The 26,324-nt window shown below is 46.6% G+C and overlaps 1 protein-coding gene and 1 long non-coding RNA gene across 3 annotated transcripts; one reads left to right on the forward strand and one right to left on the reverse strand.

Annotated features, from left to right (window-relative positions):
• Positions 1-345: 345 nt before the first annotated feature.
• ETS2 (ETS proto-oncogene 2, transcription factor) lies at positions 346-18,798 on the reverse strand. 2 transcript variants are annotated; one of them, XM_066259362.1, is made up of 10 exons: positions 18,524-18,798; positions 13,990-14,061; positions 11,534-11,645; positions 9,852-9,971; positions 9,181-9,381; positions 7,641-7,724; positions 6,381-6,635; positions 5,218-5,478; positions 3,369-3,487; positions 346-2,505 (listed from the first exon to the last, which is right to left on the reverse strand). In XM_066259362.1, the coding sequence occupies exons 2-10, from the start codon at positions 14,059-14,061 to the stop codon at positions 2,290-2,292; spliced, it is 1,440 nt and encodes a 479-aa protein (XP_066115459.1). In that variant the 5' UTR covers positions 18,524-18,798; the 3' UTR covers positions 346-2,289. The 2 variants fall into 2 exon arrangements, with proteins under 2 accessions (XP_066115459.1, XP_066115461.1); XM_066259364.1 differs by having other exon boundaries at positions 6,381-6,608; positions 18,524-18,797.
• Positions 18,799-18,919: 121 nt separating this feature from the next.
• LOC136325273 (uncharacterized) lies at positions 18,920-25,342 on the forward strand. The gene is made up of 4 exons (XR_010729227.1): positions 18,920-19,018; positions 20,846-20,967; positions 23,895-24,022; positions 25,326-25,342. It is a non-coding gene; the product is annotated as an uncharacterized lncRNA (long non-coding RNA).
• The last annotated feature ends 982 nt before the right edge of the window (positions 25,343-26,324 follow it).

Genomic DNA, 26,324 nt, shown 5'->3' on the forward strand with positions numbered 1-26,324 from the left:
TGGCCTCAATTACAAAAGCCCTTGGACCTCCAAGCCTAATGTTCTTAAATGTAAACATTCCCAAATCTCTTCTGTATTGTCTGCCAAGCCCTTGGCAAAGACAGAACCTGAATCCTACTATTCTACGTGCTTCTTAAATGCTTTCAATAACACTTTCTGGGAATTTCTTCAGGGAGGGCTCACAGTTGGTTCCAGCTTGGTCATGATGTCCTAGGTGGCCATGTATAAATCGGTTAAATGAGGACGTGACTCAGACTGACAGCAGCTGAGCAGCGGCTCTGAGCTCAGTATCCTCCCTCCACCCCTCCGTGTAGGGTGGGGACAAAGAACAACTCTTACGAGGAGTTTATATAAACAAAATATTTTATTATTTGAGAAAGAAACAGCCAAATCACAAAATTCTTGTACTTAAGTTCTACTCATCGCCATGCCAGAGGTTTACGAGAGACTTCACTTCCTGTCACTATTAGGTTGGACCACATGAAAAACTGCCCACTTGGTCAGTCAAAAGCTGATTTCACGTGGTTTGACCCCACATAAAATGAGCCCACGGCTAAGATTTCTTTTGGCAGCAACATGTTCTCTGTCACATGTCTGCTGATGCTACACACAGATTTCCGAGCGATAAACAGGTCCTGCCTGAGGAGCATCCTGTGGTTCAAGACATTGGAAACTTGTCTTGTGTGGGTCTCGAGGCAGCTCTGCCTCTCTCGGCTCGTCCTGCTAGCCAAGCACACGCTCTCGTCATGTGCACAGGTCCAGGTGTCCTCTCACTTTGCGAGGGGAACCTGCCCGACTCTGCAACCCACGGGGCTGGATCGCGAACAGACCAGGAAGACACGCTGACCCAGGTGCTCCTTAGAAACAGCTGCAAAAGTCCCTATCCACACGTTTTCTTCACATGAACCAGTCCCATGCATTCTCTCTCCCACCTGGCTTACCCCCTTAGCCTCTGGGTGCTCTGCATCCAAAATGTAAAAACAGAACTACATTGCTGGGCTACTGAGTAGTAAAGAGCAGCATGGTATCCAGACAGCCTGAGACTAGACAGTGAGCAGGGATAGGACTGACATGCGTCTTCCGTGTATGACAGGTTTCACAGTTTCCCCTTCCCTCGGGGACCTTCAGCTCTGCACAGTATGTTTAACTTTACAGGGAATGGAGATAAAAAATAAAGCTTTCTTACAAATAGTTCTTTTTTCCAGTGAATTACTTTTATAATAAAAATAATCGCTACATAAGTCCACCCGATCTCTGAAAAGAAGTTGCCTATTTCCAAAAATAGTATTCTTATTTTGATCGCACGGGTCATTCAGGCTTGGGAGTGGGGCATGGGGTAGTGGTCGAGGAAGTTTGTTGCAGGGGCAGGGAACACAATGCAACTAAGAAATAAAATACACTGTGTATCAACAGACTTAAAAGGCATGCACAGAAATGAAAAACATATGCCATTTGTCAAGAAAAATACTGCTTTATAGCTTTTACATTAAAATTAAAGGAGAAATCAGAGGCCAGATGTGCCCCCAGATAATAACATTAAGTTTCTTATAAAAATCCCCAAATGTACAAAGTTCTTGCCGGATAACAACCCAGGTAAAACCAAACAAAACAGAACAGGGATTAACTCTCTTAGACCTTACTCCTATAGGCATATTCATTGTAAATAATACACATTTTACAAATTCTCTTAGCCTGCCCTTGGCAGAGTGAATGTTTTGCAAAATGTCATATGTGCTCTTGAAAAATGAAATAAACGTTGCATCCTTATTTCACATACAGTAATATAATTATTTTAAATTACAATATACAAATTCTGTTAAATAGAACTGTTAGAGGATTCTGAGAACAAGGATAAAATTACAATCATATATACAAACCCACTTCAGACCTGGCTCGATGGCCTCCTTGCCTCTCCTGCCCTCTGACCCTCCGAGACAGAGACCGCTTTGGCATGTGTGATTCTTGGTTGCAAAAGGCCAAAGAAAATGGAAAAATGTGTGTGTCTGCGACGTGCTCACTCCTTGGAGAACGTCCAGCAGCGGGGCGGTCCTGTCACACCACCTGCTCAGAGCCTCCCCTCTTGGCCGTTTTAACGAGACCGCATTATAAATAGTGTGTTCCTGTCTGCAGGCTTCAGAAGCGACAAACTGTACTGCTTTGGACAAAAAGCTGTGGTTTCAGATGAAATAAGGCCACTGCTTCTGGGCGACTTTCCTGGAGTGTTCAAATGGCCTGGCAGGGGCCTGGGGGCAGTCGGTCAGGATGGCCCCGCTGGCAGTCCCCCGGGCCTCAGTCCTCCGTGTCCGGCTGGACGCCCAGGATGGCGTGCAGTTCCTCGGGTGTGAACCCCAGCAAATTCTGCAGGTCGCACACAAAGCGGTATACGTAGCGCTTCCCAGATGTCTTGTGGATGATGTTCTTGTCGTAGTAATAGCGCAGACCCCGGCTCAGCTTCTCATAGTTCATCTTCGGCTTATTTTTCCTCTTTCCCCACCGGCGGGCCACCTGTGGTGAACATGGACGAAGAAGAGTTCAAGTCCACTTGGCAATTAAGAAAAAGTCAATGACTCTCCCACCCCCAATATGATGCTGAAGTGTGCTCCCTGGGGAGAACTTGCCCACTAAAGGACCCCAGCAAAGGTGCCATCTTTTTAAAGACATGTACCAGGGGACTTAGTCCCTCAGTTGGCTCTCCAAGGATGAAAGGAGGGACAGAGGGGGGTGTGGTGTCCCCACCTACAGCACTGTCTGGTACAGGGCTCCTGAAGTCTCTTGCTCAGTAAAACCTCTCAGAAATAAAAAATTCTGAATTGGGGTTGCTGAGACAAGGGAAAAGCTATGTCTCCCCACCCCTGGAGTTCTTATCCGCACCACCACTTGCTGAGTGGAGTTCCGGGCCCTGTGACATTATGCAATCCTCAGTGCTTCCGCTTCCCAAGGGGGAGATGACAGATCATGTCAGAGGGCTTCTCTAATGCTCTCCCTGGGCGGGAGGGGCACAGGAGCCCAGCCAGTGCGCATGCATGGGGGTGTGAGGCTCACTCCCGCAAAAGGAAAAAGCAACTTCCCCAAAGCGTTTTCACATGGTCAGGAGAGAGCCTCAGTTTACTGTCTGTGCCTTTCTACTTGATGACAGAGCAAGACAGTGAGCTTTGGCCAGCGCCCAAGTACAGACTCACTGACAGGGCACACCTAACAACAGAGCCAGGACCTCATGCAAGTTTCCCAAGTGACAGAAGAACTCTCCTCTGTACCAGGGAGCCCTTTCTGTGCCCAGGGAACTGAATTTGTGACACACACACACACCCCCCGGGGGATGAAAGCAGGGCTAAGAGCCCAAAGACTGATTTCCTGGGCTCTGACTATACCTCATCGGGGTCTGCCAGCTTGAACTCCCATCCATCGCCGGTCCAGCTGATGAAGGACTGGCAGGATTTATCGGAGAGTAATTCCAGGAGAAACTGCCACAGCTGGATGGGTCCACTTCCTGTGGGAGAGGGCTGAGTTACAGGTGTTTACAGACTTAAAACCCGGCCAGGCTTTAGCCATCCTAATGAAAGAAACAGGCTGAGGAGTGTGAGCCTCAATTCTGGGTGCCAACATGAAGGTGCCTCGCCTGGTGGCTGGAGAGAGTCCTGAGTGCTAATGGGAGGAGGCTGAATACCAAACGGAGATCTTCCTCCATGCCTCCTACTCCCAGAAAAGAGATCACTAGGCCTTGATTACTGAGTTGGGTCTTTCTGGGGAAAAAAAGTCAAGACCACCGACTCCTGGCATTAAAATCACTCATCCTGAGTCATTCATTGTTCCTTCTGTGATAACTTTCAGTATTTGATTTCTACAAATGTTGAGCCAGGATCGGGGCAGCTGAAGCGGGGCATCTAACCACAGAACAAGGCATGTTACTCGTGGAATCTTGCGCTGTCATTCTCTAGCCACATGATTAGTGGCTAAATTGCTTAATCTGAGGCAGTTTCCTCAAGAGCCACGTGGACGCTTGGAATGACAGCTGCGGCCTCACCACCTCTGTGTGCCAAGGTCTGTGCTCTGCAAAGCACCCTTTACGGGGCTTTACCTGAATACTGCTTAGAACCGCCACCTTGTGAAGAAGCATCATGGCAGCACTGTCCACAGATGAGGAAGAAGATGAGGTTCAGAGGTCGGGTGCCCTGCCCTGGACCTCACACCCATCCGATAACCATTCTCCAAAACACAAAGTACCACTGGCAGGAAGGCTTGGCTATGAGGCATGAAGGACAGGAGCTCTGGAACCAGGCAGAACTGGTTGCCCATGTGACCAGACAGCTATGTCATTCTGAGGGCACTTCCTATCTGTAAAATGGGTTCATACCCCACCGGTGCTGAGCTGTCCTGAAGAGCTACCAACAGTGTGCCTAGCTAATAGCCACACAGAGTGGGCGGGTAACGAGTCCTAAAATGGAAAACCCCGGAACACCACTACTGTTTGTTTTCCTATCAGGCCCTGACCCCTGGGTGTGAAAACTGTGTCACATCTCACTCATCCAACATGTATATTTTAACAGGTTTCCATAGCTGTTTGTTTTAGATGACAGAAAGCAATGGATGCCTACACATTCTGATTTTAACCTATCATGTTTTTGTAAGTATTTTTAAAATCAGCAGTGGCTCTATATATAGTCAAAAACAGGGTAGAAAGCTCATTTAAGGACACATGGAGCAATAAAAAAAAAAAAAATCTCAGTATTTTCACTCAAGTACTGGAAATATCTTGTTCTAAAAACAGCTTTAATGTTTGTCCCTTGCCTAGAACAGCTCTTGCCCAAAACTTAAAAATAAGATGGCTTTACAGAAGCAAGAAAAGGTAAACAGTCCTGTGAGTCTGTTTGCTGCCCCTCCCCGAGGCAGTTTACAGTCTTTGAAATGCCTGGAGTGGGTGAGTCAGAGCTGAAGCCTTTGCCTCCCCTGCCTCCCGCCCTCCCCCTCCCTGGAATGGCCGAACACATCCCAGGTGGAGGGAGCAGCCATGGATTTCCATCCACGCACACAAACATTCCCGCCAGGCTGGCCTTTCTAGAACTCAGACACACAGCTGTCTAGATACAGAATTACACCCCCACAGATCAAATGTGGGGCGCAGACACAATGTGCTCAGACTAGCCCACACCCTTGATAAACATGGCTGTGCTGGGCAGGGCACAGGAGAGGTGATGAGGACACCAGGAGCTGCACGCTCACCTGTGAAGCCAGCCAGCACGGCCGCAGGTATGACTGGTTTGCCTTGCTCCACCGGGTCACTCCTCTCTTGGATGTAATCCTTGAAAGACATGGTCGGCTTACTGAGGCACAGGGACTGGCTGCAGTCATCCTCAAAGCTCTCGAAGGAAGGCACCCGCTGCTCCAGCAGTGACGACTGGCTGTTCCAGGACTGCAGCAGGGAGTCCGAGCTCTCAAAACTGTCCCCGCCGTTCTCAGGGGAGTCACAGTCTCCGGGCTTCCCTGGCAAAAGCAAGTGAGGCACACACGCTGACTCCTCAGGACACTGACACGTCTAACTTACTGCCAGTAAGTAAACTGCAGGTGTTCTGGCCTCATGGGCAGTGTCACTGCCAGCCCTGCTGGGGCAGAATCATTCTGACTTCATAATGCTCTTCAGCTGAGGGCCTTGTTCCTGGTAAGTATACTGTACAACCACATCTTCCATCAACAGCAAATTGATACACCAAGTGTAACCTCACAGGACAGAGCACTATACAGCAGTGAAAAGGGACAAAGGGCTGCTGCCCAACAACATGGATGAAGCTCAGACAGAACGATGAGCAAAAGACAGACACAAAGGATACATACAGCATGGTGCCACTTATATCAAGTTCAGGAATAGGAAAAACTATGATGATAAAAGTTGGGACAATGGTTTCCTCATGGGGTGGGTATGCTAGTGATGACTGGGAAAGGGTACAAGGGAGCCTTCTGGGATGCTGTCTTCTCCATCTCCACCTGGGTGGTTGTCACACAGGTGTTTATGTATGTAAAAATTCAACCACTTATATATCCTGATATTTGTGCACTGTGTATACACATCTCCGTAAAAAAGAAATGTTACATTCCTACATTGGTTCCTAAAATATCCCATTGGGTGGAGGAATCTATGTACAATAGCAGGGACTGTGTCTTGTTTACTCAATCCCCTCGGGACCCACAGCCTGAATGAAACACGGGAGCGTGCTTACGGAGTGAATCAGTGCTCTGTGATAGTGACCTAACGTCACTTAGAACAGGATGAGTCCTTGACTTCATCCAAAGGTTGAACATAGGACTACTGTTGAGGAAGCTCATGTCACTGTTTGACCGTGGCTCCTGGAACCAAACCTGCTGAAAAAAACGCAGAGGCTCCTGCTTACCAGAACCGTTGGTGATTAGACTCAAGTTGCTGCCCGCGAAGTCCTGGCTGACAGAGCAGTAGTTGATGCCGACAGTGCTGAGCTGGGACTTGGGGAACATCTGAAACTCCTGCTCGGAACTGAGGGCACCAGGAGGCGTGGCTGTGGACGGACACATGTTGTCCAGGAGACTGCCTTTGGGGTAATTCTGTGCCTGCATTCCATACGGTGCCTGCTCCACGCCAAAACCTGGGCCAGAACCATCCGATGGCAGTGCTGTTAGATGACAGCACTCGATAATTAGGGACCCTCCACACCTCTCACCAAACAGGACACAAGCAGTTCTGTATGCTCCCCCCTTTGCAACCCTTAGTGGACTTGTGGGCAAGTTTTCCACAAAGTCCTCTTTATTCAAACCAGCTTTACTGTCCCTTTTTCAATATGCCTGTTGCCTCTGGACCCTGGGTGCAATGTCTCAGTGTTAATGTTTCTACATACCAGGGGCTTTAACATGACCTTCACGGTGACAGGGACACTGGCTCCTTTGGCTTCCATAGACACTAAGGCTCAGACTAAGTGGTGTGCTCCCTAGTATGTGACTCCTAAGGGGCATCTCCAGTCACCTGTCCCCAGGCTGACCAGGGAGGGGGAGGTGCACCTGTAACCCACGTGCACCATGTCAGTGACTAAAGGGAGAAACTGAATTCCGAAACACTTTTTTAAACTCCACAGTTCACAGAAAATTTGGTATTGCTTCCCACACATTTCCTGTGCTGGCCACCTCTCATCTGTTATATGAGACGTGACCCAGCAATCAACAATCAACTCACTATGTCTGCCCCACCACCAACCCCCCCACCCCCCCACCCCCCCAGCTCCTGTGCGCGGCCTGCACCCGCACTGGCCATTATACAACCCGTGAGCCATAAAATTTTCCAGCAGCCACATTAAAAAACTAAAAAATGAAATGGGCAATTTAAAAAATTTAATTGACCTACTACATCAATTATTATTTCAACAGGTAATCAATATTTTTAAAACTTGGAAGGAAATAGAGTTTATATTCTTTGTTTCACCTAAGATTTCCAGGTCTTGTTGCATTATGTTCTTATCACATATCTCAATGTGGTCCAGCCATATTTCAAGTGCCCAGCAGGCTTCATAGCTACATGTGGCCACCATGTGGGTCGGCACTAGTCTAGACAGTGCCTTTGGACTATCTATGAACTAACGGGATGACTTAAGATTAAGGTCTTATGGGCAAAAACCCACTGGACTGACCTAATGAGTTGCTATTAATCCAATGAGGAACTGAGTTAAGGTGGGAATTTTCTTCAAACTGATCATCTGTCTTTTCTTGGTTTTCTGAAAAACAGACACAGGAGAGAAAAGATTATAAATCAAAGTTAAAAACAACACAAGAAAAAAAGTGACTTTCTGAATTATCTGTGATGTGGCTGTTTCAGAATAACTCAGTGCATTTAGTGGTTCACATTTAATCTGACAGTGTTCCAAGTCAATACATCTTTTAAGAAACTAGAGACAGAGATGTATGTTTTTTTAATAAGCAGAGTAAGTTTCCCAACATGAATGCTGTCATAGGCAAAGTTAAGTTTTCTACTGCAAAACTTGAAAGATCTAGACGGTGTATTTCACTCATGCATGTGTCAACGAATAGTAAAGGACTGGTGAGGTCCCACCTGCCCAGGCGGAAACAAGATGGAGCAGGTGAGTACAGCAGACTCAGTGGCCTCCACGACGCTCAGGGCCCATTTCAGACCCTGAAAGGTCCCCCAGGTTGTGGCGAGCGCTACAGAGAGAGAGGGGCTACATGGACACACACATGCCTAGGAACTTTAAAAGGGAAAAAGATTTGTGGTTCTGTGTTTTTCTACCTCCTAAAAACACATATAACCACCCACACACCCACAAACTCATATCTGAGTAATAGCAAAGCAGACCCAACTTGCCAACATAATAGATCTTCACCGGAACCTTGTCGGGTCAGACTTCTCCAAGTTCAGGTAAAAATTGGGGATTGTTAGAAATAAGTTTCCCTGGCCCTCGAGAGCCACACCTAAAGAGCTGGCGGCTGACTCCTGAGGTCTTGTTAAGATTGAGTCTGTAACAGACGTTAAAACTCGGTGCACCATTAAATGAGGATTAGCTCTCTGAACTCTACAAAGGGGCTAATGTCCTTAATGTTTTCATTCACATGATCCCTCACTACAACTATTTTCTTTTTCAGCTCAATGTATCTTTAACAGTGGTCTCAATGCTCTGGTAGGGTCTGAATCAAGGCTTTCTCTCTATATGATGAGAGTTCTTTGCTCACTGGCCAGTTTATGCATAACATACCAGTGTGGAAATACCTAGAGATTACTTCTACATTTGTTTAAAAACATAAAACAAAACAAAACAAAACAAAAATTCTCTTTGTTGGAATCCATTTGGACTTAGGAAAATTTATGGTAAAATTCACAAAGCCTGTCTGAATAAAGGCTCCCGTTCGTCGAGGCTGCCTTGCTTCTTTTGGTTCTATAAGGTGAGGCGCAGAACAGAGGAATTCCTTGCTGGCCTCTCTACCCGAGCCAACACATCCTCCTCTGACGAATGCCGTCTAGCGACAGTGAACAAGTGAGTAGTAACTAAGGCCACTGCCTCAGGGCTACACTCAATGCCACACACACGTACTTAAGTGGGTTCAGACCTATAATCACTGCCACGTATCTGACTCATTACAGTGGCATTTTCAAGCAACTTCCATCACTTGAAACTCCGACCCTACGATGGTGCCTTCCTCCCTCCCACAGCTGGGTACCTTTGATCATCTGTTCCAGATGCTCCCAGAGAATGTCACCCACAAAGTCAGGGGCCAGCTCCAGAAAACGCTCTTTACCCAGGTTACACAACACCTGGCCGTTCATGCCGAACCTCTGGAGGTTTATGTTTACCAGGCTGAACTCGTTGCTAGCCCAGAGAAGCCACTGGCAGACCTGTTGCTCCGTCCACAGCCAGGGGTCTATGGGGAGGGAAGACAAGACAGAACATGGGGGGAAACATGGAAGAAGACAGTGAGACTGGCATTGTCTCCCGACTGACCCACAAAGCCCCCAGTGCACCAAAGATCAATGAAATCAGTGAGACGCCCAGGCAACCTCTAAGACATGAACACCAGGGCTGGGTGAAGTGTTCAGGTGACAGGGTTAAAAGGAAAACTGGCTCAGCTTACCCACATCTCTGCCATTCTTTGCAATTAAATGCCTTAAACAAAGGCTTTAAAAAAACCCATGATGGGCACACAACACAATCAACAGTTCAAAGGCTATAGAGATGTTCACCTGACACCTATGTATATATTACTGATCCATGTCACCCCATTCAATTTAATGTCTAAATAAAAATAAAAATATAAATATATACCCCATCCCAAGCAATGGCAGTCAAGTTCGCTCGTCTGGGATGGCACCAATGCAGAAAAGCAGCACTTACTCTTGGGGATGCCCAGACGGCGCTGCTCCTTTTGGAAGCCACTGAAGGTCGCTTTCAAGGCCTGACTCATCACAGCCTTGCTGCAGGGCGTCAGCAGAGGCAATTCACAGCTGGCCGAGTCTAGAAAGAAACCCCAGGGGGACATTAGGAGTTCAAGCTGATAATATCAGACAAAAAACATTAGGGGAGAAATTTTAGTTTTTTTGTTTTATTTTATTTTATTTATTTATTTTTTTTTTTTTCATTTTTCTGAAGCTGGAAACAGGGAGAGACAGTCAGACAGACTCCCACATGCGCCCGACCGGGATCCACCCGGCACGCCCACCATGGGCAACGCTCTGCCCACCAGGGGGTGATGCTCTGCCCATCCTGGGCGTCGCCATGTTGCGACCAGAGCCACTCTAGCGCCTGGGGCAGAGGCCACAGAGCCATCCCCAGCGCCCGGGCCATCTTTGCTCCAATGGAGCCTTGGCTGCGGGAGGGGACGAGAGAGACAGAGAGGAAAGCGCGGCGGAGGGGTGGAGAAGCAAATGGGCGCTTCTCCTGTGTGCCCTGGCCGGGAATTGAACCCGGGTCCTCCGCACGCTAGGCCAATGCTCTACCGCTGAGCCAACCGGCCAGGGCCTAGTTTTTTTGTTTTAAAAAGAACACTTCTGATCTCAAACCTTGACCTAACTCTTTAATAGAGTATAAATATTACCAAAAAAATTTTTGACACTGAAAAAAATAGTATTTATCTTATAACTTCACTTACTAAAAAAAATAAAAACTCAAGTTTTATTTTACGAGGCAAACCTTCATAAAGTAGCTTATGCCTAGGTAAAACGTCTATTGGCATCTATTGGAAAATTTTAGACAATGAACAAAGTTGCATGATTTTTAGCCCAAAGACTTAAGGGATTGATTGTCAATACATAATTTGGAAGTCCCTCCATCACACTAAGCAGCAGGCAGAGACTGGGAGCTCAGGACTAACACACAGCCCCCTCAGCACCCATGACACTGGCACACTTTCCATTTTTATTGAAAAACAATCTCCTCTGGGTTCCCTCAGCCACTTCAGGAATGATAAATGACTGTCACATGATGGCATGCTCATGCAAGCACATGTGTTTTAATTAATTCTCTGGGCTTTATTGTCTAGCACCTACTTCATATGACAAAGTCATCTCTGGAATGTTTCCAACTAATAACTCTATCACAGTAATTGCAAAGGCATTACCTGAAGTGCATAGTTCTTTGTAAAGAACAAACAATAGCACAAGAATGAGAGGAGTAAATACAGATGGGTAGTCAGTAAGAATTATTTGTTGCACCAAAACTCCAGGGTCTGATCTGTGAATCCAGAACAAGAAGCTGGGGTGCATTCTAACATGCCCTGGTCTGCTTTGCAGAGTGGACCCAGGAGCTGCCGGTTGAAAACGCCCTGATGTAAATCTCCAGGTCCCCTGCAGTGTGCCAACAGCAGGACGTTGGCTCTCCCTGGGGTGCGTCTGGCAAGGAAGACACCAGAATCATCACACTCATCAAAAAGGAAAACTGTCCCGGGCTCAGAGCCTCCATCTGACTTTCACACCAAAGACTCAAGACACGGTACTCATTGCTCATCAACTGTCATCCCTTTATTAACTGGGCAACTTCGGGCGATCACTCGCAATTTGTTAATCTGGGTGAAAGATTACCATGAGAAATGGAATCCAAGCCTGTTGGCACTTCTTGGAGTGCCTGCTTTTCATTCAGGGAGGGGAGGATGGCAAACAGGGACCCATCAAATGTGTCGAAGGCTGGCTGGCGCTGCAAAGGGGGACGGAAAGAAAACGGAAATGTAACATTTGCTTACTTAATTAACCTGTTTTCAAAGTGGTCCAAGGGTAACCTGACCTATGCACCCTGCTTACATGAGCCCTTGGAAAGCCACATCTGGAAGGGACCAGCAGTACTCAAGAGACTTCCAGGATGGCCCATGGGACCGAAAAAAGCCTACCTTACTCTGGGTCATTTAATCACCCTCTGAGTCAGAACGACTGGGAATTTGTTGTTAATGGCCTGACCCACTTAAATTAATAAATTAAGTAAATAAACCTAAAAATACTAGAATCCCAGAAGAAAAGTGCTGGGAGAGGGGGCCTCACAGCCCACTGGACCCTTTCATGACATCATCACAGAAACATTCAGCAAGGCAGTCTTAGGTCGCAGCAGTTAAAACAAAAGGCACACGATTGAATGAAAACTGAAAATCAAACAATAACATAAAAGATCTGTGGAAGCATTTACTTTGAAATGTTTACAATGAAACACTTCAACTGAAAATGAGGTGTTTCTCCTTCCTCACCAAATCCAATGGTTCAGAAAATAATAAAACACAGAAAATGTTCCTGAAGGCTCAATTTTATAAAAGCAAAGCATATTAAAAAGAACCTCCCTTCCCTTGCCCCACAATTGCCTATGGGGCAAGATTTCCAAAGGAGACAGGTTGGAAGTTAAACGATCTCCATTTAGGGAAGGAAAGGAGAAGCAGAGGTACACACAAAAAGATAAACAGCAACTTCGGGCAATCACTGTTTATTTCTGATCTCCTCGTCTAACGTTTGTCAAAAGAAACAGCCTTTAATGTAAGGCTTGCTCATAAGGAACAGATAAAGTCTTGATTCATCATTGCCCAACTTGCGAAGGAAAAAATGTGAAGAAACATTATACTTCTCCAACATAAGCTGGAAATCCCATGTTATGTGTAATACGATGACCCACTTGGTGAGTCACCAATAAGAAAATGTGTAACACATTTACAAATAAAATCGGTGTGTGTGCTTTTGTTTTAGAAATGCAGAACAATGGATGACACATAGCGTGAGGGGGCAGGTCGAGGTTGGAACTGGCCCAAGACACCCCAAACAATGATGTCCCATGATGGCACCAGCTCCCCAAAACCCAAGGCAGTGCCGTCCCATGGATGTCCTAGGACATTGAGGGAAAAACCAATCAAGTAAGTATAAAAATACTCAACTGGATTTATTAACTACTTTATCATTTTGGACTAATTTTGTGTAAATATTCCATCAACTTTTAAAATTCCCTCTAGTACTGCCCCTCTTTCACTGACAATAAGCTCTTTTTTAAAACCAGGAAGTCAAAAGACAATACAAAATCATGCTGCGTTACTTCAACACATCAATTCCAGGGACTGTTTCTTCTCCAAATCCAGAAATCGCATGGACATCATTAAATTCTTTTAATTTACAGGAGAATTTTTCTAGGGGTGTGGTTTCAAACTTGGGACTATCATATCTTGTCCAGTTTCTGCCATGCTGAAAATTTCTGGACAAACCAACAAGAAAATTCACTAGCCTGAAGTTGGATGTTCTACAAACGACTCAAGAAAGGCCTGAGCCAACGTCGAGATCTTTGGGCTCTATCAGACAACCCCTCAGTGACTGTCAGAGGAAACTATAACATGCCAGAGGCACATATCTATACAGAACAGTGAGCTCAGAAGAGGCCAATCTAAAACCACTGCTTCCGAGATGTGTTTACTACACACACAGCTCAAAGCAATCAGATCACACTTTCACAAAGCAAATGGGGAATTGTCAGTGTGCTGCTACAGAATGTTCCTGAGAGGAATTAAGATAGAAGATGCATGCCATGTGTTTGTAATGTATGTAGCAAGGGCAGCTTTCATCTTTAATCTGTTTTTTGGTTCACAGACACAGGCTGCCCAGTGGGCTCAGTCCTGTCTGACAGAAGCAGCGCTGAGACCTGCCTGCCTCAAACAGCCATTATCTAAGCAAACTCCAGTCCTGTTCCACTGAGAACCACAGGCTTTTTCACCTGGTAGGAGTCTCAGAAATAAACTACCAAAGCCTCATCTTCTATAAATTAAATGGATGTGCATGTTGGAGGACAAGTACAAGCATCAGAATAACCCTTTTACAGACTAGAAAACTGAGGCCCAGAGAGATTAAGCAAACAGTCCAGAGTCACACAGCCAGTAAATTAAAAGCTGGGGCTAGAACTAGAACAGGCCTTCTGGGACCTAGCACATTGTTTTCGTTTGTTTGTTTGTTTGTTTCTTCTTCCAGAGATTGAGTTTTCCAAATATTTTTTTTAAAAAACTTTTAATTAAGATTTGCTCACTCACCTTGAGTGTCCCTCTATAACTGTTAGACACAGGGGCCACCTGGTCCATGTTCTTGATTCCAAAATCATTCATCTTAAAAAAAAAAAAAAAAAAGAAGAGGAAAAGAAAGAGTCAGAGGCAGCATTAAGGTAAGTACATTTTTAAGATTTCTTTTGTTGGCTACACAGACACTGAGCTCTGGCAGTCAGTCAAGTTCTACAGCCTAACAGTCATTCAAAACCGCATGCCACGGACGGTTATTCAAAAGACCCTATTCACAAAGGCTGTGCTATTTAAGTGGTTAATTACTAATGCTGATTCCCACCTGAATTCCACTTTGATAAGAGGTACACAGATAAAGTCACTTTTTGGCTGGCTGTCCAGTCTCCCAAGGCAGCCCGTGTCCTTCCACCATAGAAGTGGGAGGGACTGCTGTTCACTGCCACCAGGGTGCAGCCTGGAGGGGTGCCAGGTGGCCATGGGTCACCTCTGGTCTGCAAGGGGGCAGGCAGTGAGCTCCACCTGGGAGCTTCAGTGGGGCCGCAGCGGTGCCCTGCCCCAGGCAGCTCCGGGTATATCCAGATCTAGGAAAGAACGCTGAGCAGCTGGGAGGCCCTCTCCTCTCCACATTGGAGGAAACACTGGCCCAGGAAGATCAAAGGGAGAACCAGCCGTGACCAGTATCTGAAATGGTTAGAACAGTGTTTTCAACTGCTGGTCTGTGGACTGGTGCCGGTCCACAAATAGGAAACCGCCCTGATGTTGTTGTTGTATTAACTATAATTTTGTGGACTGGCACGAAATTTCTGGCGGGCCAGTGATTGAAAAACACTGGGTTAGAGCATCATCCTGATATGCCAATGTTGTGGGTCAATCCCCAGTCAGGGCACCTATAAGAATCAACCAATGAATACATGGATGAATGGGAACAATAAATCAATGTTTCTCTCTCGCGCGCTCTCTCTCTCTTTCTCTCAAATCAATAAATCTTCAAACATTAAATAAAAAAATAAAGGGAGAACCAACCAACCCCTCCTGCCCGGTCCCAGATCCTCCCATGTTAAATACACAGCCTGCTTTGTATGTCACTTGGCTGTGCACTTCCAAGAAGTCATTCCAATCATCTGCTTTACTCACTTTGATAGATAGCATCCAAGCTTATATTGGACCTGTGCTGCCCAATGTGGTACCCACCAGCAACATGTGGCCAGCTGAGAGCCTGGCATATGGCTGAGACGTGTTCTGTGTGTAAAATATACATGTGATTTCAAATCTCTCATAGAAAAAAGTAAAATATCTCAGTAATAATGTTATAGTTAATGCATGTTTCTATAAAATTTTGAATATATTCAGTGAATGGAAATATACAGAAATTAAGATCACCTATTTTACATATTTAACATGACTGTTAGAAAATTTATAGTTACACGTGTGGCTTGCAATTGGATCATGCTATAATAGACCAAGAACTTATTTGAGGCCCTAAAATGTAATTGTTTGGCCACAGGTAAGGTACATATTTATAAATAAGATGGATACCTAGATAATGCCGCCAAAATGTTAGATTAGAAAAAAAAATCAGAGAAACTAAAACTTATTTTCGAATAACCTAGGTTTGTATAGCTGATAGTAACCTTTACCTTTTGAGGCCCTCCTCACCCTCCTGGCTTCCTGACCACAGAACTAAAGGCCTATCAGGCAGCTTTACCGGGTGCTAGTTTCCTCCCTTCTCCCCACTCCACTGGGTGCTCCCACCTGTTATAACTAAGACCTTCAAGTAATTAAATATTGTGCAACTGATTGCATTTTCCGGTAACTCAATGGGGTATTTTGTGTGTGTGTGCTTTCTTGTTTTTTCTTTATGATCTATGTTATGGGCTAAACCAGACCTCTGAACAACATGAATGCATGCACACGCGTGCACACACACACATATGCACACACAACCCATGGCTGGAAAGGCAGCTTGAGAGGTGAGGGTCTGTCAGGGGGAGGCCAGAGGCACTGCAGAGGGCTGTTAAAACCCTCAGAGTGTGGTAATTATCCTAGTGGCCAGTGGGGGCTGGAGAGCACTGCAAATAAATAACAGTGCTATGGGGGAAGGGGGGAGATGGGGGGGCTATCCTGGATCAAAAGTGGCAGCATTTGTTCAGAAACTCCACATGGTGGGTCATTTCACCCACATGCACTTAAGAATCAATATCCACTACTGATGATGATTGCCATGTCAGTTTCCTCCTCACTAAGGGCTGAGCCTCAGCTGGGGGACCATCCCCTCCCACCTCAATGAACCCTCCAGACATTCCTGTGAAATGAACATCACACAGGAGGTCCAGTGACCTCCAGGAACTTGCCCATGATCATACAACTACTGTGGGTGCTTTTAAGGGGCACAGTGTGGACCACATGGCAGTTGAGAGTGGCCCTTAAATCCTGAATGCCTCCATGTGCCAGAATAACTTGAGTGGTGGTGCCTAGGGTCTTCTCCTACCACATCCTATAGATCAGACAGCACACAGATACTATTAGACCCAGCCCCTGTGTGCTACTCTTTATGATGTGAAATAGTCCTTAATTCAGAGCTTTCTGTCATTTATCTGAATGAACTAAGTTCTGTGAACCTGTTGATTAAATACACAAGCCTCAAACAGAAGACCAAAATGCACAGGCATCTTGGGTACTGCAATTACCCACCCAGGCCAACTTCTTTTCCACTTCCGGTTTGCAGACCCTTGGTGACTTGGGAAATGGGAGAATAATTTCCCATCTTCTCAGAGATGGACAGGGAATGGATATGGAAGGTGATGGAAAACCTTCATGGGGGGTTTTGTGTACAAATACTTGAGAGAAAAGCCAGTCTACCACTCCCACATAAAGAGCTGTAATTACTTGCTAAAGAATGGAAGAATTCTTTTGTTGTCCAGCTTTTAATTTGTTTTGTAAGAACCATGCAGAATCAAAGTGGTTTCAGGCAGGCACTGAACTAATCAAATTTAAGTTCACTTATTTTATTCAACATGGCTCATTAAGGTGGCAGGCCAGCCAAGTTTCTCCATGTAAATCAATTTCAAATTTGAGTCCTTTTGCTGTTGCCCTCTAAGTCGCTGCTTGTGAAAAAAAAAAAAAAAAGAGGGTGGTGGGAATAGCAGAAATTAAGTGCTGAGGATGGTTAGTTTTAAAACAAGCAGATAACCTACCCTTCTTGGAACAAGTGATCACTTATGTGAGATTAGGCCACAGGTTTATATTTAGGTAAATTTATCAAAAACGTAACAAAACAAAAAAACAGACACACACCCCCCCCCCACCACGTACTTTTTGAAGGCTGGTGTGCTTTTTACCTTTGAAAGTTACCACTTTAGGAAAATGAATGACTAATCTCAACCAGTGTTTGATATTCCCTCACAGGACCCACGGTGCTAACATTTACTGTACTATATGATATTACTCAGAATTTTAATAAACTTTAACTTGGAGATTTATCTCCCTGATGGATAGTGGTGTGGGCAGACAGATGGCGCACAGGCGCTTCCATTGTCTGGAACAAACATCATATCTTAGTGGTGAATTAAAATAAATTACCCTTATCTCCAAAGGGGACTGCTAACTTCTCTACTTTCTAAATAATTAGCACGTTAACTACTATTTTAGGCTACCTTGAAATTGAATACAGGCCAAAATGAAAAGTCTCCAGTGGTTAAAAAAAACAAACAAAAAACTCACATGCACAAATGCTCACTGATACTCCTTCATTAAACATGCTTTAAGAACGAGAAAATAAAGGCAGCATTGCGCACCACGTTTCAGACAGACTCTGGTGCTCGCCTCGCTGGGCCGAGTGACCCCGACCAGTCCAGGGCGCCCATCGGGGGTCTCACCCTCTAGGCAGGACGCGCGGGCCGCTCCGACTCAGCCTCCCATTGCCTCCCTCGCCCGCAGCCCCGGCCCGGAACTGGACGTGGCCGAGCAGGTGACCTGGGGCCCTGCGTTTTCTGGGAGCCGCAGCCTCCCAGGTGTTTTAGGAGGCGGGAGCCCCAGATCCTCCCGGGCTCGGGGCGTTCTGGTAAGTCACCGCAAACCGGGCGCGCCGGAGCCCCTTTGGACATCCTCTCTTGCGTCCCCTCCCCAGCCCCTTCGCAAAATCAGGTCCGCCGGGGTGACCACTGGCAGGAGCCCCCACCAGGGCCTCGATTTCTTTTAAAAACAAAAGCAAGCGAAATAAGCCGGCGCGCACGCCCGCCCCAGCCTGCTAAGCTACTCTCGGGGCCGCGGCCCAAGTTCGCAGCCGGCTCCGCGCGTCACGACCGGGCCCACCCCGCGCCCTGCCCCGGATCCAGAGTCCCGGCCGGCCCCAACACGAACCCGAGAAGCACGGAACCCAGACGCGCGCGACCCCCGAATCTTAGGAGTAGTCGCCACCTCACCTGGACCCCGGCATCCGGACCTCGGCGCTGCCGACGTCCCTAGCCCGGTTTCTGGGTCCCCAGGGAGGGAAGCCGGCGCTGGAAGGCTCCCTCCACAGACCCCCACCCCCAGCCCGGGACCCCGCTCTTACCGCGCCTCTTGGGACAGGGCCGGCGCGCGATCGGGCGGCAGTTGCTCGGGGCCCGGGCTCCTGGGTGCGAGCGCGGCGGGGCCGGAGCCGGGGCGTGGTGGGGCGCTCGGGGAGGCCGGGACGAGGGCAGGCGGGCGGAAGGGCGAGCAGGCGAGCTGGCAAGCAGGCGGGTCTGTCGCTCGGGGCCGGTGCTCCACTGCGCTCCGCTTCGCAGCTGGAGGAAGTAACCCGCCCGGCCCCTTTGCTGCAAGCTCTTCAGGATCCGAGGGGGCGGGGGGAGAGGGAGGAGGAAGGGGAGGGGAGAAGGGACAGAGGAGGGGAGGAGAAAAAGAGAGGGGGAGGGAAGAGGGATGGGCGGAGGAGGAGGGAGGAGGGGAGGAGAAAGAGGGAGAGGAGGGGGGGGGCGGAGCCAGTTTTTTCCGACAGGGACCTCAGGGACCGGGACCTCGGGGATCTGTCCCTCCCTAGCTGTGCCAGGACCGCGGTGGCCTGCGGGTGAGTGTCCGCCTTGGAGCTCAGGCGGAGAGCCTCTCCTTGGTTCCCTCCCCTTGTCCCTCATCAAACACGCCTCTCTAATTTGGCAGGAGCGGTATGCGGGTGCTCGTGGCACCGAGCGGCCGCAGGGCTTGGATAATAAGGAGCCCCATTCTTGGACCTCTTCCTAGCTTTTTTATTCCTCATCATTCTTATCACAAAAAGACTCTTAAGTGAGATGATAAACGTATGAACTGAGCCCTGTGAGAGGTCGTCCTGCTCCGGAAAACCCTGTTCCCACAGCCTCTGTGTGAGTGGCACCCCCTACAGTTGAGCGGTGCCTTAACAGTAACCAACCTGAGCTTCTCTGGGCAAACGCGCAGTTATCCCACTTTAAGAGGCATTATTATTCCCACTTTAAGTGAAGGAATTGAACCTTAGGGTCAATAACTGGCCGGGTCGTAAAATGTATAACTCCCAACCATGGTCAAAACCAGGGGTCCCCAAACTTTTTACACAGGGGGCCAGTTCACTGTTCCTCAGACCATTGGAGGGCCAGACTATAAAAAAAAAACTATGAACAAATCCCTATGCACACTGCACATATCTTATTTTAAAGTAAAAAAACAAAACGAGAACAAATACAATATTTAAAATAAAGAACAAGTAAATTTAAATCAACAAACTGACCAGTATTTCAGTGGGAACTATGCTCCTCTCACTGACCACCAATGAAAGAGGTGGCCCTTCCGAAAGTGGTGAGGCTGGATAAATGGCTTCAGGGGGTCGCATGCCGCCAGCAGGCCATAGTTTGGGGACCCCTGGTCAAAACCATCACCCATACTCTGCCAGTTTCCATTTTTAGCAGAAAATACTTGAGTCGGTGGCTAGAAATGTGTGCATTCCTTATGCAAATTCACATCGAATTCTCAATATTTTGGAGGAAAATTTAGATTCCTGAAGATGGATATAAAATAAAATAGCCCAGCTTAGGCAAGGCTATGAGACTAAAAATTGGTGCATCTCGGGGACCCAGTGCTGTGAAGCCAGAGAAAATGCCTCACTTCTCCGTTACCAAGGTTCCAGGTTTCCATGGCAACCCTAAATCCCAAGTTATTCAGATAGTTGAGATCCTACCGTACCTTAATGTTTCCAGGTACCTGAGGCTCTCAAAGTATGTCACTGGTCAATGGCAGGGTCTACATGGCTGAAACAACTAGATACAATGGGGTGGGTGGGGTGGGGTGTATATCTCCAGAATATTGAATTCATTCTGATGGCTTCTCAGTGTATACTCAGGCCCAATCAGAAACCATGGATAGGTCAAAAAAGAGTTTCATAAATGTAATACAGATCCATATAAGTTGCCATGGAGACATGAAAAGAATGCTACTTTTCATTTTTTAACTGTAGCAGAAAATACTGGCTCATCTGGGCTGCAGTTTTATCATATAGAGGGGTACCCCCACCCCAGGCTACTCACACAGCCCTTGATAGTGTCTGAGAAGCTGATGCCCACAGCCATGGGGTCAAGTTCAGTTGCCTAAAATGGGCCTTTCTATCCATTGCACCTGCTCTTGCACCCATGGGTGTTCAGAGTGGAGTGCTCAGGAGCTGAGTCACTGAAGTCCCTGGACTCTGGGAAGGCATCAATTCTCCTTGAGGGGCTGGTGCAGTTTGCAGGACTGCCAAAATGGGCATTTTGCTCATATTGGGCTGTTTCCAACATATTTGAGCAGAAAGATGTCAAAAGAAGGAGCATGGCAGTTTGCAGGCAACCTATTCCTGACAACCAATTTCACTTCTGCTCTAACTTATTAAATCGTGGGCTTCTTCTCTCTTTTACAGAAAAAATGGTGATTCTGGAACCTGTACCATCAGGCTGGGATGAACATGTGACGTAGTACCAAATAGGTCGAGAATTTATCAGCATTGAGCACATGGCAGAGAGGCTCAACATGATCTAGTTAGTAAGTTTTATTTTCCAAACTTCCCTTGGAGAGCATCATATGAAAGAGACCCTTTGAAAAAAATGTCATATACATGAAAAAAATCCATCATCCCTACCCTCTCAGTGGAAAGTATGTGAAACCCTATTGAAAATTATTTGGCCAGCGCACAAATGGCAGAACTGACAGCGGCACAGGAGGCAGTGGGGGAAGCAAGGTCATCCGCCAGCTTGGGCCCTTGACTCCCACCCAGGCCCTGGTCACTCCCTGATTCCCTTGTTGAGGGGGCCTGGGTTTATTTAGCCAGCATCCTTGCCCTGGGTCCTACCCCCTGGCCATCCCCTTCTATGTCTGGGTAGTCACATGGTTAAATTGGTTTGTTTTAAATGGTTTATCCTAGTTCTGGGACGCTATCAGGGTTCCTAACATTTTTTTACCTTCGTGATTAGTTGGTTTCCTAGTTACTCATCTGAACTAAGACCAGGCCTGTCTAAAGCCTGTGATTACTCATTGACTATTATGGCTTGATTCACAAGGAACACAGAGCTTCACAGTAAATTAAACCTAATAAAAGGATGGCCCTTGTGCTTCAAGAGCAAAAGTCGAAGGTGTTAGAAGGAAATTAACAGTTGGAAGGCACGCGGGATGAAATAATCAGTTGCACTATATCAGCTGAGTTCAAGAGCAGTCTCTTTTTTTCTCAAGAAAGAGAGAAGCCCATACAAAAGGGGGAAAGGGATACTACAGAGGTACACAAGCATTATAAACACCAAATGTCTAGGGAATCAATCGTAGATAAAAAGCTCTTTAGAATCCAGATGCAATTATTAAAAATGATTAGCTTACCAAGTCATCCTTTAAAAATTAGCAAAAAACATTTCCTTGGAAACATGTCTGTGTTTCCCTTGAAATCCAAGTCAATAGTCAACAGACAGTTCAGGGTGCAAGCTGAACAGACGTCATTTGGTCTGAGCTGCATTATTTATTCATTCAGCAAACAGTGTCACCTGCTGAGAATACAAAGATGAGTAAGGCTTCGTCCCTGACCTTGGGGAAGGAAAAATAGTGCCCAGCACTGTTAAAATTACACACAAATGTGAGGCTTTGGAATTCCTGGTGGGGGTGGCGTGGGCAGGAGAGGAGAAGAATGCACTTAGAAATAATTTAATTCAAGTATATTTGCACCTGTGTTTCCTTTGCTGCCTTTAATCCTGGTTCACTGGTTGGTGCTCAAAAGCAACAGTTATTCTACTGATACAGTTGGGGGTCAAGGAATAGGTAACATCAAGCTTTAAACCACCCCCAACCTTGCCAACCTCCTCACCCCATCCCACCTCTGAGTATACACATGCAGCAGGTATAATTTCCAACTGGCCCTCCACTCTTGTCCATTTGTAGGATGCCAAAAGTACCAGGAATTCCCAGCTGACCTGAGGTCATCCAGCAGCCTCCCAGCCTCCCAACAGGGTGGTCCCAAACTATGCAAGAGCAGGCGGTATCTACCCTCCTCTTTAAAATTCCTGAGAATAGCCAACATGGGGCTCTTCAGAAGTCACAGCCTTTTCCTAAAGTCCCCACTGTACTTGTTTCCTTCTTACTGGCAGCCTCCTTTGTCTCTTGGGTTCCCATTGGGCACCAAGGCATAATAACTAGGGGCCTGTGATCTTACCCTCTGAAGGGCAGCCTGTGGGATCAGACACCCTGGGGTCAAATCCCAGCTCAGCCTATCACTAGCCTTCCAACTGTGAACCCTAGGGCAAGTTACTTATTCTCTCCTAGCCTCAGTTTCCTTCTCTGTCAAATTTGCATAACAACACTACTTTCCTGCTAGGATTGCCAGAGGATGAAGTGAGTTAATGTTTTTGAGCACTCAGAACAATGCCCTGCACTTAATTAATCTGTGTGTGATAAGTAAGAGCTTCCCTGATGGTGGGGGTGGGGAGCTAGTTCGCTGTCCTGGTGGGTGGCCTTCCTGACAGGGCTTTGCTATGCACTTCAGGCAGGATTTCAGGTCACAATGAAGAATGAGGTCAAGACCAATGCTGCCAATAGGGGCTCACACCTTCTTTCTCTAGAATTCTCTTGCCTTTAGTGGTAAGAGATGAGGGCATGAAACACTATTTTCAAATTGGAAAGCACTTTAGAGAATTGGCAAAGTGGGACCAACTCCTGTTTTCATGAGGAAACTGAGGCCCAAGGAGAATCAGTTCTTTCCCACAGTCATGTGCCTACTTCCTGGTGGGGCTGGGACCACAGTCCTTCCAGACAGTCATTTCCCTTATAAGGCAGGACTCTAGAGTACAGAAGCCACCGTCCAAATCCACCATGGTTTTAAGCTGCATGATGACATGCTTCAGGCAAGTCCAAACAACAAAAATAGTGAGAGGACCTGCTGTATTCTATAGAATTGATAATCCTAAAAGAAATGTGTCTGCATTGTGAGTCAGACCTGTACAGATGTGTGCTTTTTCTGAATCATGCTGTGATTCCCACAGTAGGCACTGAATAGAGGCGTGCCCCGAGCTACGACTGCATTAAGGATATCAAAGACTGAAACACTCAACCAGGAGTCTTCACACACACAAAAGGATCGGCCACTATTGTGTCAGTCAGCCTCGCAGATGGTTTATCATTCAACTTGCATGCCACTTTGGGTGACAAAATATAACCCATATGGACATTTTGAAGCTAATAGCACAGAAGACTCAAGCAGCCATGTTAGTACATCACTAGGTCACTGGGATGTTTGGGTAGCATCCAAGCTTTTGAAGAATGGTTTACCAATGGCTGCAAGTCTTCCCCACCCCCACTTCTTTGCATTTATGAATTTTAGCTACTGTGTCTACTTCAGACCCACTGAGGTACAGTACCTCCTGTTTCTACTTGTTAATCACCTCTCCTTGTGTGCTATGCTCCAAGGGAATGTTTTCTTTACTTCTTTATGCCAGACTTCGCCAACTGAACATACCTGTGGTTCCGGCGCACTTTCCTGGTGGAAGGAAGACCAAGGAAGCCCCTCCCCTCTGAACCTGAGTGCCTGTGTCTTGATAGCAAGAAGAATGTTTGACTGCACCTAGTGAGTTGTGCCTCCTTGTCTCTTTATTTTCACCCTATATGTTATAGTGTTTGTATAAAAAAATGAGTAAGTTATTTTTCTGCAAGAACCATGTACTTTAAGGAAAAAAAGCAACCACCTGACATTTCATTCATTCATTTGTTCATTCATCCATCCATCCATTCATTTCAGTTTTACTGAGATATAATTGACATTATTTGACATTTTTAGCATGATTTTTCAGTGTGACTTGTGAATTAGAATACTTATACTCATGTCTGAAGGTTTCTAGACACTATGACTGTTCTCAGGACAACAGCCAGAGGGTCCTGTTAAAACATCAGTCAGATCTGTCTCTCCTTAACTAAAAACCCTTCAATGGCCCCGTGTGACTCAGAAGAAAAGCCCAAGTCCCCACCAGGTGCTGCGACCTGGTTTCCCTCCATCTCTGAAAGGGCCTCTCCTGGATCCAGGACCCTTTCTGGTCACCAGCCACTGGCTCCCCAAACATAAGGCTCCCCACACCTCATGCTGTTCCTTGTCCTGGGAAAGCTCTTTCCAGATGCCATATGGCTCCTTCCTTCACATCCCTCAAAACCTTTACTAACTAGTTACCTTTGCTGAGCACTTCTCTGGCCACCCCTTCTAAAATTTCAGCCACTCCCCCTCTGACCCAGTGTGATTTTTTTCCCTTAAGCCACATCACCATTTAACATTCTTATGTTTGACGTTCTTTTACCCTGTTCATTCATTCCCTCTCTCCACAGCACAATCCTGCTCCAGTGGGGCAGGGATTGTGTCCGCTTTTCTGCTCTGCCCAGAACAGTTCCCGACACACCGCACTTCATTTGTTGAGTAATCAACGAACTTGTCAAATTTTGATTAAGTGCCAGGGATGGAAGTCATAAGATAACGAAGCTTTCTGAGAAAGTGAGGGATCCTGGTACAAGTAAGAAAGTTTTGAGTACATTTTTAAAATCAGATAAAGAGTAAAATGTTAAATTAGGTCGTGACTTGGATCTTTGATATTCTCTAAAATGAAAAGAAAAAAGAGATTTCTGAAATCACTTTAGCAAACTCTCTAGCCAGTGGGGGCAATGTGACTTTATGGTGGCAATTGCCTGTTGGAATGTTAAGGGCAGCCTCAGGGGTGAGTCATCTACAATTCACATGAAAGATCATAAAGATAAAAAATATAAGAACTTATGAATTTATGTCAATTGCATATTAATAATGATGTGGAGTGGTCGGTGACCAGAAGATCAGAGGGAACCAGAAGGTCATCTACGGCTGTCTTGTTTCTGCTCATTTCTACTTTTTCCAGTTGGATTTTCTGGGGCTCTTCAGCTTTGGATCTGATGCAATTCCTGCTCCTGAGTTGGTAAGAAAACTGGGCTGGTCTTGTGGACTTCTGGGTAGGGATCAAAAGTACGCCAATGGCCAGCTTTGCCGTGTGGTGGAGATTGGACTGTGTCCTGGCCAGCACAGGGTCACTGCTGGGTCCTGAGAACTCCCGTGGTCCCTGCTCTGCTATGCACGTTCCTCCCCTTTCTGCCACCTCAGGTTTCCTGGATGGAGCTCCTGTCTTGGTTTCATTTCTTATATTCACACTTCTCCCCTGCCTGCTGTCCTCAGTCCCTTCCCTCCCTTGTCACAAACATTGTGTCCAAGTTCTGACATGTAAGGACAATCTACACAATGACCACCTGTCAGCCTGTCCTCTGTGCATAAACCACACTGGGGGTTTATGTCAGCATGTATGGAATTGATGTGGAACCCTTTGTGCTGATCTCAACAAACTTCATCCTAGACTGTGGGGGACAGGCAGGGTGGCAGCAGGAAAGCCAGCCAGGTGACTGCAGTGGGAATCAAGGTAGGTGATGAGGGTGGCTGGAACCAGTGAGTTAATGGTGGAGACGAAGAGAAGCGTTTCCTATCTTAGGCACCAGTGCCTCACTTTCCCGGTGGCTCAATCAAGGTCCTGGGAGTTGCCTTTGATTTTCCTTCTTTTCTCAGCCCCATAAACTGTCAGCAAGTCCTGTGGACTCTACTTCCATAACATATCTCAGATCTACTAATTTCTCACTTTTTGTGCTTCTGCACCCTTGCCACCATTTTGCTCACCTTGACCATGCACCAACCTCCTAACTGTTCAGCACCCGCTGCTCCAGCCCTCTTATAACCCCTCCCCCACACAGCAGCCAATATAGTCCCTGAAAAAAATAAATCCTGTGAAGCCACCTCTCTCCTCAGAATCCTCTGAAAGCTTCTCAGTCCATATAAAATAGATCAACTCCTTTCCTTTTTTTTCTTTTATTTATTG

The sequence above is a fragment of the Saccopteryx bilineata genome, chromosome 2, assembly GCF_036850765.1.
Source record: "Saccopteryx bilineata isolate mSacBil1 chromosome 2, mSacBil1_pri_phased_curated, whole genome shotgun sequence".
Taxonomy (NCBI): domain Eukaryota; kingdom Metazoa; phylum Chordata; class Mammalia; order Chiroptera; family Emballonuridae; genus Saccopteryx; species Saccopteryx bilineata.